Below are 17690 nucleotides of genomic sequence, written 5' to 3'. Positions count from 1 at the left end.
TTTATTTGAATTGCCTTTACCTTTAGAGCTTCTAGTACGGTATTTGTAATACCGTACTAGATATTTCTAGTACGTCTTTATTTCTGCAAAGATTGGTTTGTAAACCCACAATCTGCACAAATAGCTGAAAAATAACTGGACCTATTTTGATGTTATGGTTGCTGCTGATGCATAATATATGTTTTTTGTTCTTCTGTTGTAGTTTGTGTAAGGGCAGGACCCTCTACTCAGTGATTCGAGATGCAAAAGTCATTCTTGACGTGAACAAGACTAGACAAATCGCACAAGAGATGGTGAAGGTAAGAGTAATTGATGTGAAGTCAATGTGAAGACTGTTCGTTAAATGTCAGCTAAAATTGATTCACGTGTATATAGCAGTTATTTTGCAAAACATGTCGGAGTCGGGAAGCCTTCATATCTACCTGTAAATGTACGATTCCTTCACATAAACGGCATGTGATTACATTTAGGGCTACACAATGAATCAGAATAAAACTGAATTATCAAATCACAAAGATTGTGGTTTAATTAAATAAGAGTGTGTTTCAGGGTGAAGCATGGCACCATGTTCCTGATTCAGTGTTTTTAGTGTTTCAGAGCAGCTCAGTTTGCTTTGCAACAATAACAATTAAAATTATTATTGTTATTATAGTCATTCATGTATAATCTATAATTTTGGGCCAAATTATGCAGCCCAACAAACAACACAGCAGACTTTTTTCAAATCACATTTTAAATCGTGTTTAATTTTTATCAGAAAAATTGCAATTAGAATTGCAAATTTAGGATTAGAAAAAATCTAGACATAGAATTAGCAATAGACCAAAAATATGTACTTGCCCTAATTACATTAACACCATTTTTTTCAGGGCATGGGCTACCTACATGCCAAAGGGATCCTTCACAAAGATATGAAGTCCAAGAATGTATTTTATGACAATGGGAAAGTGGTCATCACCGACTTTGGCCTGTTCACAATATCTGGTGTTCTACAAGCAGGCAGGTAGGTCAAAATACACACAAACACACCAATTTACTCAACTTTACTGTAATTTCAAGTAACAATGTTCTTTTTTAACATAGAAAATGTCAATTATTTATTGCCAGCTATTGAAATGATTTTTAAATAGAGTCTCCGAAACCGTTTTTGTTATAGTTGATAAGCCAGTGATGCAATAATCTAGTCAGGTAAGCATAAAACATGTAGCAAACTAAATATTGGGTAGTTTTTATGTCATATTGAACTACGATATTTGTATCAATACTTTTTTTGTCATTGAATTAATCAACATTTCTTGTATTAATTTTCATTTTGAATACATTTTTGGGCTTGCCGTTATATTCTGGGATTGCCTCCTCAAAAGGACACGTGATGTTGCCTTAGATATTGGCCAAAATTGGGAATGTTAGTTCATTGTTTGGGGTAATTATGCTCCAAATATGTTTTAAGGTCTTTAAAGGTATCTTTAAGGGTACTGCCCCAGTAACAAGCTGTTGGTACCCCAAAAAGTACAAAATTTGGACATTTTTTGAGTGTAGGTAGATAGGCTGTTCACTGAAATCGAGAGTGCGAGTGAGCTCGGTGTCTCCAGTAGAAGAGCGACAAATGTACAACCCATCACACTGTACAAGTGGCAGGCCATTAATAACGTCCTTAAATTCCATAATGACTTTCAGAACTGCTTATTAAAAACCAAAGCCTGTAATTATTAGAGTGTGAGCCACAGAGCTAAATCCAGTTTCACCTTCAGTGTTCTCATGGTTCCTGATAAATGTCTGCTTCAGTGAGTTGAAGTAGCAGCAGATGTTATCATCACACAAGCGTTTAACAGGTCTTCAGTAACTTTTATTGGGGAAACTCCCTCTAGCAATCTAATTTAAATGCTCTGGAAAAATATGAATAGATAAAAATGGTTGCTTTTGCCAACCAGATATTCATGACTAAATAGAAAGAGGAGTTCGCAAGTAGTGCACAAGTCATATAGACTTGTTTTTTGAATTCATTTTTATAGCTTGACCGTATAAAGCCAAAAATGTGCTTTATTAAATTAGGAGGAGGGTTAATTATTGAGGGCCATCTGCAAGTTGATATATCAGAATGGTAATGCATTTTATATATTGCTCTTTATAATGTCAGACACATAACTTTGGCTTTGGCTTCACTACTTTATCAAACAGCGATAATGTGTTGCTAATGTCACACAAACCATGTTCCCGTTCACCATCTCAGAAAGCTACCTTCTAAGCGCTTTGCTAGTGATATGATAAGCCCCACCCAGCAGGTTGTTGTGATTGGTTGTATGTTTTTGACGGTAAGAAAGAGAGACCGTTTCAAACCATATTTTTCAGACTGTCTTTACAGAAGTGCAGTTTTAAGTGTTGACTGATAAATTTGCTAAATTTAAACAATGTTAAAAACTTGATTTTCACCACAGGAAAATTAAAGATTCCAAAAGGGGGATTTCACATTGTGAGAAACATTTTTTTATAGTGTGAAGAATATTTAAAATTTTTTGAAAGAAACTTTTTCCCCTATAAAGAAACTTTTGTGGAATGCAAAGTTTCTATGGATGTTGAAAGTTCTTCATGGAACCATAGATGCCAATAAAGAACCTTTATTTTTAAGAGTATGGACAAAAAAAAAATATCTTCATTATTATATTTTCATAGAATTTTCATTTTTGTGTGAACTATCCCTTTCATGTTACACATTTCAGAAAACAACAATGCATGAAATCAAGCTTGTTCAGCAGGGAGCGTTTCCATTCACATGAGGATAAGTGAATGATGACCAGTATTTTTGGGTGAATATCCCTTTAACTGAGCACGCTTTTCCCTTAGGGTTACTTCATTTCAGTTTAAATCCCAAATCGACATTCAGTGTTATGAATATTCAATTAATTATGTTTTAATACCATTTTCTCCAAGTAATTATTTCAATTCCGCCTGTTTATATGATGTAGATGAGGCCTTTGGCGTAAAATGATATATGATCGGGTGTCTGAATAATACACAACATGAGGAAAAAGCACAAAATCTGTAGTATTTGAACAGCTATCTTTTCTGCATATGACATCTCGTTTGGCTCTGTAATTCCACCACTTTCTTTATTGAAAACCACAGTCTTTCCAGATTCTTTAGACCTGTGTCTGTATATTACGGTCTCCTTCAAAAGACAAAGACTTAAAAGAAGCTTTTCTCCGCTACACTCCTTTGAACAGGAAATTCCATGAAAAGGGTGTCTGATGTATGCGTTTTGTTGCTCTCTTGCGATGTATGAAGAGGAAACATCCTCTTCTTTATGGTCGAATGAACTCAAAGATATTCCTTCCTCCAGGCAAGGCCACTGAATTACCGTGAACAGTGGCAGACGTTTGATTTGTTTTGTAAACCTGGGATATACTTCATACATCTCAATCATTCTTCAGTTTTTAATATGTTTAAAAAGGGAAGGGTTATAAGAGAACATGCACTCTTCTACAGTAAACAACTACATCAAAAAATCTGAACAAAATAAATAAATCATATTTTGCATAAAGACAGTTCCTATCTGTCGGTCACTACTTGTTTACCTGGGAGCCCCGATCACCTCTGATAAGAGAAAAACGCCAATGAAATTGGCTAGTGGATTTTGCATACCTGAGCCACTCCCCGTGCATACAGATATAAAAGGGCGACAGGTGCATCCACTCATCAGATTTTTGCTTCGGAGCCGAGTGGATGAACGTGTTGATCTCCACAAAGCCATTCATCATCTATCTGGAAGCTGTTCTGGTTGGCGTCACGGTGCGAACAGCGGTGTCCCTGCAGCGATTCCCCTGGGCACTTCAACTAAAAGAGCAGATTTCCTAAAAGAGCAAATCATGGTCGGTTCGCGCCTTTTTAAAGACGCTGTTCCGGCCGTGTCCTCTTGGTTGCGGTCGTTTCCTGTCCCCCGTCAACAGCCACGATCGTTGTCTTCAGTGTCTGGGCATCCAGCACGCTGAAGCTGCATTCGTGGATGGTTTATGCGTTCATTTTGAGAGTGTAACAATGGCAGCGCTGCGATCGCGCCTCTCTCTCCTCACAGGGATGGGAGGGGCTCCCTCTGTCACTACCCGCGCTGACTTCTCTGCCATGAGCAGAGAACCATCGGCTAGTGCTCTGGGTGATCTGAGGGTTACAGTGAGAGCCTTTCCGCCGGGCCAGTCCCCACGCACCTTTCACTCCTCCCGCAGTAGCTGTTCTGTGCGGATTAAAGTACACTTTCTCGACGCTCTCGTCTCCCAGGCTGGACTGTTCGGCGACACTGTTGAGGACTGTGCCCAGCAGTTCTTGGCAGTACTGAAGCAGACTGAGGCCATCCAACACATCTTTCCCCAGCGTGATGCAGCCACCGCTCCGCCGCAGGGCAAGCCCCAGTCTGCTGGTCGCTGTGGGCGCCCTCCTGTGTCCCCCTGAACTGCTCCGCTTCATGCTGGCACATCGAGCCTCTTGCAGGAGCGTGGCGCCCCCCGTGTTCCAGCTGGCCCCGATATCGTCCAAGGAGGCGATAAAGCGGCCCTGACACAGGCAACCCGGAGATGTGGAAAGCTGCTCTATCTCAGGAGATGGCGAGTACAGCACCGCTCCTTACCCCCAAGTAGGGCAGGGGGAGAATCATTTCATTCTGTTTCCGCCGCTGGCTCAAGGGCACCCACATTGTCAAAGAAAGAGCAATTTCCCTTTCCTCCGGGTTCTCAGGCTTGCGAGCTGACAGTGTGCGAGGCACTGCCTCCTCACTCTCGCCTGCGACGCCCCCTCTTGCCAGCAGCCAGAGATTGCAGTTGGGAGACGCGATGCCTCTCCATGCATCTCTGGCCAGTCCCCCCGGGGACCTGGGGAGTTCGGCGGGGATGTGTCAGAACGCAATGCCTTCTGTACCATCCAGCTCTGCTCTCCTCTGCTTCACCACCGTGGGTATGTCGATTGTCCCTTTGGTGCCACTCGCACGGAGTTTGGGGGCGTGGCTTGCGCTGCCCAACCCGTCCAGCTGGCTCATTTGCACAATCCGATTCGGCTATGCAATTCAGTTTACCAGGCGACCTCCCAAGCTCAGCGGCGCTCTTGAGACTTTGGTGGCAGTCTGAGACGCACTTGTCTTGTGCGAGGAGATTGCTGTCCTCCTGGCAAGGATGCAATCGAGCCGGTCCCTCCAGCCGAGATGAGGCAGGGGTTTTACAGCGCTTACTTCATCGTGTCCAAGAAAGGTGGTGGCCTTCGACCAATCCTGGATCTGCGAGTCTTGAATCGGGCCCTGCACAAGCTCCCGTTCAAGATGTTGATGCAGTAGCGCATTATCAAGTGCATCCAGCCCTGGGGTTGGTTTGCAGCGATCGACCTGAAGGATGCTTACTTTCGTGTCTCGATCCTTCCTCGACACAGACCGTTCCTACGGTTCGCGTTCGAGAGGCGGGCATGGCAGTACAGGGTCCTCCCCTTCGGGCTCTCCCTGTCCCCCCGTGTCTTTACGTAAGTCACGGAGGGTGCCCTTGTCCCATTATGGGAAGTGGGCGTCAGGATCCTCAATCATCTCGATGACTGGCTCATCCTGGCCCGGTCGCTAGAACAGTTGTGCGGTCACAGGGACCAGGTGCTCCGGCACCTCAGCTAGTTGGGGCTTCGGGTCAACTGGGAAAAGAGCAAGCTCTCCCCTGTGCAGAGAATCACTTTTCTCAGTGTGGAGTTAGACTCTGTGAGTATGACGGCACGTCTCACGGACGAGCGCACCCAATCAGTGCTGAACTGCCTGAGTTCCTTCAGAGGCAGGACAGTGGTTCCGCTGAAACAGTTTCAGAGGCTCCTGGGGCATATGGCATCCAAAGCCGCGGTCACGCCGCTCGGGTTGCTTCATATGAGACCACTTCAGCACTGGTTACATTCACGAGTCCCGAGATGGGCATGGCGCCGCGGTACACATCGTGTGACCATCACACAATCGTGTCGCAGCTCTTTCAGCCCCTGGATGGACCTTGCTTTTCTACAGGCCAGGGTGCCCTTAGAACAAGTGTCCCGGCATGTTGTTGTCACAACAGATGCCTCCAGCACGGGCTGGGGCGCTACATGCAACGGGCAGGCAGTCTCGGGGCTCTGGACAGGGTTGGCACCTCGACTGCTTTGGCACATCAACTGCCTAGAGCTGCTGGCAGTGCATCTGGCCTTGAGGCATCTGGCCGTGCGCTCTCACGACAGTTCACGTTCCCCGGAGAATCAGGTAGACCTGTTTGCTTCCCGCGAATCCTCCCACTGCCAGCTGTATTACTCTCTGACCGAGGCCCCCCTTGGCACGGACGCACTGGCAAACAGCTGGCCTCGGGCTCTGCGCAAGTATGCGTTTCCCCCAGGGAGCCTGCTCGCACAGACTCCGTGCAAGGTCAGGGAGGACGAGGAGCAGGTCTTGTTGGTTGCGCCATATTGGCCCACCCGGACCTGGTTTCCGGAACTCATGCTCCTCGCGACAGCCCCTCCTTGGCGCATTCCTCTGAGGAAGGATCTCCTTTCTCAGGGACTCAGCACCATATGGCACCCGCGTCCAGGTCTGTGGAACCTCCATGTGTGGCTCCTGAACGGGACGCGGCAGACGGGGGTGGCCTGCCACAGGCTGTGGTAGACACCATCACTCAGGCTAGAGCTCCCTCAACGAGGCGAGCCTACGCACTGAAGTGGAGTCTGTTCATGACTTGGTGTTCTTCTCGCTGAGAAGACCAGTTTCTTCCCGTGTGTTGGGTAACAGGTAAGTGGCGGGAAGAGTTGGCCGATGTCACGCTTGCTGCGCCATTCCCCCTCACCCGGGGATACGAGAGCCTTTTTCCTCCTCCAGTTCAGTTCCCCGAACGGCGAACCCTGGTGGAGTTCCTCCAGCACCCCCGGGAGTCAGACTGGGTGGAGCAGTCTGACGCCAGGCCCAGTACTGGTGATTACTTGCCCGGGTCTCCGGTCAGTCCCTGGACTGGGCTGTGTGTCCATATGGCTTAATTCCCTTCGGGTAATCCCATATGTGTATTCTTCCATGGTAAGGTTTCCCTCTCGGTAAACCTGTGTCTTCCCTCCTCCCTACGCTTAGGTAGGATCTGCCTCAGAGTCCCATTTTATATGTGGAACTGCCCCAGGCCTGGGTCAGTCCATATCAGTGTCTCCACATGTTACCTCCCTTCGGGCAGGATGTGGCCTCCGTAGCACCCTTCTCCGGAAGGCTTGCTTCCCCATCGTTACTGCCAAGCTGTAACAACAAATAGGAAAGACTTGAAGCAATCTTTCGTTGAAGATCGAAATCCCTTTTAAATTCTGTGGTGAAAGGAACAGCGGCTTGGCTATCTCCAGCAGCCATGTACTCACCTGTGGTCCCTGTGGGTACCAAGGTCAGCGAATTTGCGCTGGGGCGATGGGAAGGTTACGACCTTTGCATGGCATTTGTCTGTCACACGCTTGCTTGTCAACATTTGCAGTGCCATAAGGTTGTGACGGGGTTCAGGTTGTGGCGCTTTCCATAGACCCCTAATGTCGTCACGACATAACTCGTAGTGACCGACAGATAAGGAACATCTCGGTTACGTATGTAACCCTCGTTCCCTGATGGATGGAACGGAGACGTTATGCCCCCATGCCACAATCTTGAATCATCGTTGGTTGCCAGGGATACGTTCTCGGCTCCTCAGCGGAAAACCTGATGCACCTGTCGCCCTTTTATACCCATATGCACGGGGATTGGCTCAGGTATGCAAAATCCACTAGCCAATTTCATTGCCGTTTTCTCTTATCAGAGGTGATCGGGGCTCCCAGGTAAATCCCCTAATGTCGTCATGACATAACGTCTCCGTTCCCTCCATCAGGGAAGAGGGTTACATACGTAACCGAGACGTTCCGTCTATTTTGAGAAATATTAAGATTTTTTGCATTGTAATATTGTTTTAACATAATTAAGCACATTTTCTATTTAAATTCTTATTACCACAGTGCATCCAGCCATGAACTGAATTGAATTTTGTAAAGATGTATACACACTTTGCCATTTTGAGTAATTATATATTTTTTATAATTTAGCATTTATAATAATATTTTTTCAAGCATTACAGTAATGAAAATGAAGGAAACCATATACATGTGATAAATATGATAAATATAATGTCATGTTAATTTAAAGGTGCCATGATGAACATACAAATTGTCATTTAAATATTTATATAATTTTTATAACTTTTACATTTATAGTAATAGCTTTTATCCAGCAGTCCAGTAATGAGAATGAAGAAAATATGTGATAAATATGATGTTTTGTTAATATACTTGAATTTAATAATTTAAATGATGTAAACACACTTTGTCATTTAAAAACGATATTATTTTATATCGTAATAATCTCTTTTTTTCAGCATTATAGTAATGAGATTGAGGGAAATATGATAAATGTGTATGATAAATGAGCCAAAATTTGGCCAGTTTAGTGAGTTTAAGCATTGTGTTAACAGTATTCAGTTCTTGCATTTGTCAATCAACAGCCTCGAAACACAATTTCAATTAAGAAATTCAACTTTGTTTTGATTGTATATGTCTATTTGTGTAATAAGATGTTTAATGAAGTTTTTGGCTTTGAAAGTGCTGAAAATGAGAGTAAATTATCTGGGGCATTATGAAGCGTTTGCCACGGCTGATGACCGTGATGATGTTGATGTTGTTTTGGCACTCGTCCCATTTGTGTTTGCGTGTCTCGCCTCTTTGAAAATGTTTTCATTGGCATCGCAAGCAGTAAATCAACATCCCCGATGGAGCGATATTACAAACACTCGTACCCATCGGTTCATCTGATTATGAGGCTGAATTCGCACAAGTGTGTTTACGTATGTTGGCAGTAATTACCAGGAAAAAGATGACGTCTCCACAGCGACAGGTTTACATTGCAGCTATTGTTGATCAAGTCTCTTGGATGGGCTCACCGTTGCCATTCTGATCAGCCCACTTCTACACCTCCGCAGCCATGTGAATTATTATCAGGAGTTATTAGGAGGAAGGGATAGTATTTGAGAGCGGCAAATTTTTCTCAGGCCATCAGGGACGTGCAGGCTCTAGCATAATTATGAATTGTTTTTCTGTAAGGCACAAGTCTGGCTCTCAATAACACAATTTTATATTCGTTATGTATTATGACTCAGGACCTGACTGGGTATTGTAAGATCTGATTATTCTGGGATTCGGTGCTGTTTGAAATACCGCATCCATGTAAGGCAGCATCTAGCAGGTATGAGAGGCTAGTGAAGCTGTGAACGTGCTCGTACTGAAGCATCATCAAATGTCAAGGTTTGTTTATGAGAGTTTGTGTGGGTTTGAGTCTTTTTGAGAGATGAAGTCATTGGAAATTTACTCTGGGCAGTCTGATGGGCCGCCCAGATTTCAGGTTTTAATGCTGTGGAAGCCCTAAGCAATTATGCATTATTTTTTTGTGATTATGATGTAACATAACATGTTCTAATGTAACAAATGTTTGTTGTCGTTATTGTTTCTTGTTCAGGAGCAGTGATTATAATTATTATTATTATTTTTTGTTTTTAATTGGGGGCAATATTTGCTCATGATTTTATATTGTAGTTTTTATATTTTGAGGTCAAAAATATTGGTCTCATTTATTAAAATAAAGTCTGACTGTGCAGAATTTTATAGGTTGTTACTTATAAATATGTATTTGTAAATATATATATTTTATAACATTTAAATGGTATAAATTAATTATAAATTAATACAATTCTAATAATTATACTGTATATTAGTTGTTCATTATTAATATTGTTATGAATTTATATAGGATTTTAAATAAATTAAGAAAAAAAAATTAAGAAATAAATTAAAGTGCATTTTGTCCCCACTACTTGAGTTTTGGGGGGTATTTCTGTTCATTTTGATGGCATATTTTTCTCTCTGAGCCCATTATATATATATATATATATATATACATACACACTACAGGATCATGGGTAAGTCAGTTCGATTTTACTTAGAGCTGTTTCAGCTTGACTGAGTCCCTGATCCATGTCTGTCAGTGATAGACCGCTTTCAAATCCATGTCTGACACTTGAGAAGGAGGCAACTACTTTATCATTGTAGAGGGTTCACAGGTTTTTAATCGGTCCAGTGGGAAACAAAGTTCTGTTTACAAGTTCCCAGACTCTGCTACATTGTGTACTTCTAAGAAAAAAAAAATGCTAGTTTAAGTTTCTTGCCATTCAGTCTTTAAAACATGTTGTAGAGTTTCTGTGGAACATATAGTCACAAGTATCAACTTTGTATTTAAATAAATAGACTAAGAAATAAATATAGACATAACCTGTTGAAGCTGTTATAGATGTACAAAAAATTATAAATTTGGACAATTTTCTAAGAAACATTTGAGTTCATACAGAAATCTTTGTCTTTTGCAATCTTTTGTCTTAGAAATCTTTGACAAATCTGAGCAATGTTTGAACTATGTTTGAAAACTACAGAATGTGAGATTTCTATATTATTTGTCTGAGGAGAACATTTGAAAGATTATAGCAAAAGTCTTTCTAGCTTTCTAGGAGAAACAACAAGTTCAAAAAGAGATCTCATTTGTGGATTACGCTTTATGTCGATAGTCTGACTATGGGAGACTAATAGTTTATTAGTATTGTATTTCTTGGACAGAATTGTCACTGTAATGATCTTTTAGTTTGTTTTCTGACCTTTTGTGTGATACAAATGAATCTAACTCGAAAAGGATTTGTGTGTTGTGACTGATCATGTTTTAAACTTCATCGTCTTCTGTGTGTGTGTCTCTCTCTCTCCAGCAGGAGAAAGGATAAGCTGCGGATCCCAAGCGGCTGGCTGTGTCATCTCGCTCCTGAGCTCATCCGTCAGCTCTCCCCCGAGACCGCAGAAAACCAGCTTCCTTTCTCCAAACAGTCTGACGTCTTTGCCTTTGGGTGGGTCCCTCTCTGTCCCCCTCTCAGCACCCGTGTTTTCACCCCTCACTGCTTCTCTGCCTTTGTCACTCAGGGGACGAACAGAATCCATTTTATTTATAGAAATAAGACTTTTTCTCTCCACAGTTCATGTGCCCTTATAGCACCAGCATTTGGAGATTTAATCACTTTTCATTAGGTATAGTATTTAAAACATATTGCATATCGCAACATATGGCCATGCGTTAGATAGTTTTGTTTTTTGAAAGAAAGTTAATTTTTCCCGCGCAGCAAATCGGCATATTAAAATGATTTCTGAAGGATCATGTGACACTAAAGACTGGAGAAATGGATGTTGAAAATTCAGCTTTGCCATCACATGAATAAATTACATTTTAAAAATATATTAAAAGCAGAAAGTTATTTTAAATTGTAATAATATGTTACAATACTACCATTTTTACTGTATTTTAGATCAAATAAATGCAGCCTTAGTGAGCATAAGATACTTTCTTTATTTTATTATTATTTTATTTTTAAAATCTCACCTACACCAAACTTTTAAATGATATTGCACTATTCAAAATGGATATTTTCTAATCAGACATTAATGGGTCATATTGATAATGTGATGAACTGGCTAAAAGCATGCACTAAAAACACCAAATAATTAAGACACTGAGCAAAAATGTCTTAGTTGATTTAAATAACTGCTTACAGATGCAAATTGGTTTGATATATTATCAAATGCAATTACATTCACAGATTTTACTTTAAACATTTAAATCAATCCTTTTAACTATACATTGGCCATATGAAAATACTATTATAGTATCAAATGGTATGAAAGTAAAAAAAATCATGAAATCACAATAATACAAACTTATAGATAGACTATGGCCCGTTTAGGATGAGCATTATCACAAAATTGATTCGCTCAGTGCTCAGTCTCTGCTAATAAGATTGCATTCACATGAGGCGGCATGCAGAACTGAACCTCCATCTGTACTTATTTCTACCTGACCCGGGCCTTTCCAGAGGCAGTGGGTGTGTGGGCCAAATGAATAAAAGAATGGATGGATGGTTGATGAAATGAAGGAATGCTGCTCTGTTGGGTCCTAACACAATTGCGTCCTCAGCTGTTCTCTCCATATGGAGGCTCTGTCACACTGTCACTCTATGGGAGCCGAATACAGCGCCCATGCAAGCTGTCCAGCTGGTAAAGGGACATTACCTAGAGGTGACCCCAAAGCAGTTCTCCCTATTGTCCCTTTTGCCTCCTCTTTTCACTTCCTTTGTTCTCTGTGAGTGCCGTGTTTTAATGCTGCAGAGAGTACGCTGTAGCTATGGCATATTTTATGCACGTCTTGCTCTCATGTTCTGTTTTATGGACTTTTTATGATCCTATATACAGTGTGAACTTTATAATATGTTATGCTAAAAATCGGGCCAAATTCACTAAATGGCCTTATTCACTAACCACCCACAAGTCGTTGTCATTCTTTTCCGTACAAACATGAATCCTTTCTATGTAAATTTGGCTAATTATAGTATTCATTATTCAGCACTATCTGCCTGGCACTATCGACTTTTGCTTTCTGTGAGCGGTAAATGTATTTTTATTTAAAAAGACATGTTTATGTATGCTTTCTAGCAATCATGGCAGCGGTAATTCATCAAATGATGATCAAATGATGGAGAAACCAGGCATATGTCCAGATTTGGTGTAGACGAGTGCATTTTCAGCATTTTTTAGGAGCTGATTCAGGTGTCTGGATCACAGTGAAGTGAAAAAGTCCCAGTAAAGTACGTCAGATCAGGTCTAGGGCATCTTCTACAAAAAGAACTAAATCATACACTTGGCGACTTTGTAAAAAGTTACAGAGAAAACGTGGCCATAATATACTACACGACTGAGGATCACACTACCAGACTTTCAAATTGTTCCAAATTCACACAGAAACAACTTGGTGATAGGAGGTACATGACGAATTAAAACATTATGTCTTCTAATATCGGCTCCAAATATTGACCATATGTGATATCATCTAACTGGATGGAATCATAGTCTGAAGCTAAAAAAAATCTGAGTCTGTGACCATCATTCACTACGCAATTTTCTATTAAATCTGTCAATTCAAATCTGCAGCTTGGCTCTGATTTTCGGCAACTAGCATTGAAACGGCCTGCAACATTGGAAATATGTCATGCATTTTTTACATGAATGATAAATGACACTACACTTCTAAAAATAAAGGTTGCAAAAGGGGTTTTCGCAGTGATGCCATAGAAGAACCATTTTCACTAAAGAGCCATTCAGTGATAGTTCTTTTCTCTTAGTCTAAAGAAAGTGTAAAAAAATCTAAAGAACCTTTTTCCACTATAAATAACCTTTTTTTGGAATGGAAATGTTCCATGGAGGTTCTTCATCGAATCATCAACACCAAAAAGAGCTTTTTTTACATTCACAATTATATGGATATATTTAAAAACAATATTTTTGTTTCAAAATGATCTCTGGGTTGTTGTTTTTTTTGAAAGGTTGCTCGTCTACACTGACCTTTATATGCATAAAACGGCTGGCACAACAATGCTGGTACAGTATACATGGATACAATATGCGTCACATGACTAAACGGGTCATCATTTTCAAATACCTCTGTTTGCACAGTTCACACTACAGCGCAAAAACATGTTTTAACTAAAACACTGTCTCGTTGTGCACAAAAGGCTAAAACACAGAAAAAAGATGCATTTTCAAATGTATCCGAATTAATGTGGACATAGCCCTAAGAGTGTATCATCAGATACAAATGCAGTTCTCAAACGGAATTCTCCCCCTCAGTACAGCAAAAGCCATCTCAATTACATCGATTTAGTTTTTATCACCAATCTCAGCAAGCTGCATGTTTTACTTTTGGTTTTAAATTGCAGAGCTCAGATGATTGGGCTTTTCAGCAGCGCTCTCCATTCAATGATTGTTAATTAGCTCTTTAAGCGTGGTTTAGTAAACTTTAACATTAGCATGCTCTTTAGAGCAGAATACTGTGTTTTTCAGCAGTCAACAGCACCTCAAAGTCATTTATTAATTATCTTTGATGACTTCTAACTAAATCGGAACGCAAAGTGACATAGTGTAACAGAAGTGCTTTAAAGCTTTTGAACTGCTGTATCGCGGCCCCTCAGGGAGGCCTGTGGCACTCTTCACATGTCCTTGTGCTCACACACACATACATACACACACATACTCAAGCTTATGCTTGTGACATACTTGAGTAGTTCCACCTGACTTCTTGTTCTTCTTAAAATAAACAAATTATAATTAAGGCCTATTTATATAATTTGTGATATTAGTAAAGGTGTCATTTGACCCATTTACAAATCTTTTTTTATTCAGAGAAAGAGATTGAATTATTTTAGGCACATTTTCAAAACTTTATAAGTACAGACTCATAAACTTGTACACAAATACTTGGAATACTTGAAAATATTTTTTGTTAATTTATGAACATTTTAATTTGTTTTTGAGTTTTTTCTTCTTCTAAATACTCTGTCAGGGCATTCAAAAATATATTAATAAATTATTAAATGTATTAACATTTTAAAAGTGTATATATAGATTAATATATATACATATTAATATAATTAAATAAAGTATAACATGTAAAATCTTAAAATTTAAACTCACCGTAATAAAGCATATATTAAATTTTTTAGGATTTGTAGATTATTCCATGTGATTTAATTTAAATAATTTTAGTAAAGAAATTATTTAGCTACTTTACAAAAGTTTTGTTTTTAATAGTTTTTACTGTATTTTTACATTTATGCTCTATATTTTCAGACAGTTTGCCCTCACAAGTGAATGAAACAACACTCATACTCTCATTTATAGATATAAAGTTTATAAGTTTATATATAAATAGTTATAAAGTTCCTTTTTTAAAAGTACTCCATGTATTTATATTTTATTTTATATAAATATATTTTAAGATATTGTTTTGACCATTTACAAACCTTTTTTAATTTGTTTTTACAAGGTTTTTATTATATAACTTTTTAAACATTTGTCCCTCACAAGTACAGAGAAACCAGTACATGCATGCACACTAACATTCATATGTGTCATATCTTTCAGCACTATCTGGTACGAGCTCCATGCGCGCGAGTGGCCCTTTAAGAATCAGCCAGCTGAAGTCATTATCTGGCAGGTGGGAAGTGGAATGAAGCCCAACCTCACTCAGATCGGCATGGGCAAAGAGATATCCGTGAGTATTCACATACACCTCACATGCTAAAGAACTCTGACAATTATCAGCTTTTCACACACAAAGCTGTAAAATATAGTGTATGTGTTATTGTGCTTTTTTCGTTTGAGCATGACAGTCCCAAAGGAGGCTGTCCAGTTTACTACATCCCTTTGTCTTGTCGATAAAGTAGTGTATTTATAGGCTAGATGTGAACGATTATTCGAAGCTTATTGTATGTTTTATAAGCAAATTCCAGAATTGTCAGCAAACTGCATGTATAGCGTGGTGAATGTTTTATATGATTGTCAACCAATGGGATGCTACATTTTATTTTTTCTGACATTAAAGCACTTGAATACGACAAGCTCGTAATCACGACTTCATAAGTGGGAAATAGGAAATTTCCGATAGTACGTGAAGGCAGCATAAAGCATTAAGCCCCAAGAAGCCGTGGTTTACAGTAAATTTATAACAGCTGAGGGGCGTTGTTATAGGGGCCTAAAACCCCCTTAGCTGTTATAAATTCACTGTAAACCACAGTTTCACAGGGATTATTGCTTTTATAAAATGTTTATTCCATATACGTAGCAAGTGGTCCTTCTGCCAAACAACGTAGTTCCTCAGAAACGGTTGTGTGTTGCAACAAAGTGGTTGCCAAACAACACACAGATGCAGAAACAAAGTGTTTTTTTTTTTTTAGCTGACGCTTTTATCCAAAGCGACTTACAATTGCTATATATGTCAGAGGTCGCACGCCTCTGGAGCAACTAGGGGTTAAGTGTCTTGCTCAGGGACACATTGGTGTCTCACAGTGGATTCGAACCCGGGTCTCTCACACCAAAGGCATGTGTCTTATCCACTGCGCCATCACCACCCTATCCATGTATGTTTGTAGAGTAATTTACAACAGCTTTGAATGCGACTCAACCAATCAGAATCGAGTACTGGAACTATTCATTTTATAATGGCTTTTAGATTACGTCAAATCAGAACCTAGTACTTGATCACATTCTTCTTTCCTGTGCAGGACATCCTGCTGTTCTGTTGGGCGTATGAACAGGAAGAGCGGCCCAGCTTCTCCAAGCTCGTGGAACTACTGGAGAAACTCCCGAAACGCAACCGTCGCCTGTCTCACCCAGTACACTTCTGGAAATCAGCTGAGTATGTGAAATGAGCTAAGCTAAAGTCAAAAAGCCTGTTTCTAAAATAAACTTTAAAGAAGAAAAAAAAACCGCGAAACAATCGTGAGGTAACGTTTAAATGGAGTCAGTCAGCGTGACTGAGGCTACTGGATGGTGCATGTATTCTGCTGTATTTAGCGACGTTTCCTTAACGCAGTGATCATTTAGCATATTTAGAGCACACAGTATTTTCTGGTGTATCGTTTGGTCATGAAAGGGAGATGTTTTCTTCTCTTTTTTTGTTGCTAAATGTTTGATCTGTTTTGCATATATCAACTGCTTGTGATTATTTCTCATTATCTCGAATGAGTCCACTTTCAGTGAATGTTGTTTTCTTTGGTTTAACCTCTGCAATGCATTTTTATAAACAATTGAAACTAGTGTTATTCGGGTTTTTGTCTGAATTGTTTTTATTCTTTTTGAATTTAGTCATTGGATGAATGTATTTATTTTGTCGATTTTGAGAAATGTACCCTTTGGAGTTGTTTTACACTTGTTTGTTTTCTCTCATTCACGCTGTATCAGTGTTTCTCAGAATTCCATCCTGTCCTTCGAATTTTCTGATCACAAAGCTTTACCGTAACGCAGGTAGGCACGTATTCCGAGAATGTGAAGAACTTTTCTCCCTTCCTGTCGCACTGTAGATAAGGTAGCGCGTACAGCCGTCACTCATTTACTCGTGCCGTCAACATGGCCTATTGTTCGCGCGACGGCACGCTCGATTACGACTCGAGGCACGTACGGTATGTATATTATCGACACTTGAATTGTATCATGCCTAACTGTGACAAAAACAGTAAACTGCTATTCCTGAGCCTACAAAGAAAAAGGGATGGATATAACGGACTCTATCTATCTATCTATCCATCATCTATCTATCTATCTATCTATCTATCTATCTATCTATCTATCTATCTATCTATCTATCTATCTATCTATCTATCTATCTATCTATCTATCTATCTATCTATCTATCTATCTATCTATCTATCTATCTATCTATCTATCTATCTATCTATCTATCTATCTATCTATCTCTCACTTACAAACCTTTTCTTATCAGTGCATACTTACGAATGTTTTAGCATAATTTAAAGCTTTGCGTTGTTTGTACTAGGCTACACATTGATATATTGTAAACATTATACAGTACCATGAGTAATAGTGCACTATACACCACGACGGCATTTGTATATTATTCTAAATCACATCTCATCAATATGACTGTTGCATGTTGCAAGTTCTGGAGTGTCCATGTTGTAACAGAACGGTGATCCTGTCAAAACGAGTGTGAAGGTTGGTGTCGCTAGCTAGGTATGGCTTAAACTGAACCG

The 17690-nt window shown here is 40.1% G+C and overlaps 1 protein-coding gene across 1 annotated transcript in view; it reads left to right on the top strand.

Annotated features, from left to right (window-relative positions):
* The window catches only part of LOC306871047 (kinase suppressor of Ras 2-like), a gene marked incomplete at both ends in the record, with an annotated part of 93899 nt that extends 77550 nt beyond the window's left edge, over nt 1-16349 (top strand). The window contains 5 exons of the mRNA XM_079418719.1: nt 203-299; nt 870-1003; nt 10812-10946; nt 15064-15193; nt 16203-16349. Of these exons, the coding sequence (XP_079274845.1) occupies nt 203-299; nt 870-1003; nt 10812-10946; nt 15064-15193; nt 16203-16349 (643 nt within the window). The remainder of the gene's footprint in view (nt 1-202; nt 300-869; nt 1004-10811; nt 10947-15063; nt 15194-16202) is intronic.
* Between the last annotated feature and the right edge of the window lie 1341 nt (nt 16350-17690).

The sequence above is a fragment of the Barbus barbus genome, assembly GCF_936440315.1.
Source record: "Barbus barbus genome assembly, chromosome: 6".
Lineage (NCBI taxonomy): Eukaryota > Metazoa > Chordata > Actinopteri > Cypriniformes > Cyprinidae > Barbus > Barbus barbus.
The sequence above is the reverse complement of the archived record's forward strand: the minus strand, read 5'-3'. Positions and strand labels throughout refer to the sequence as shown.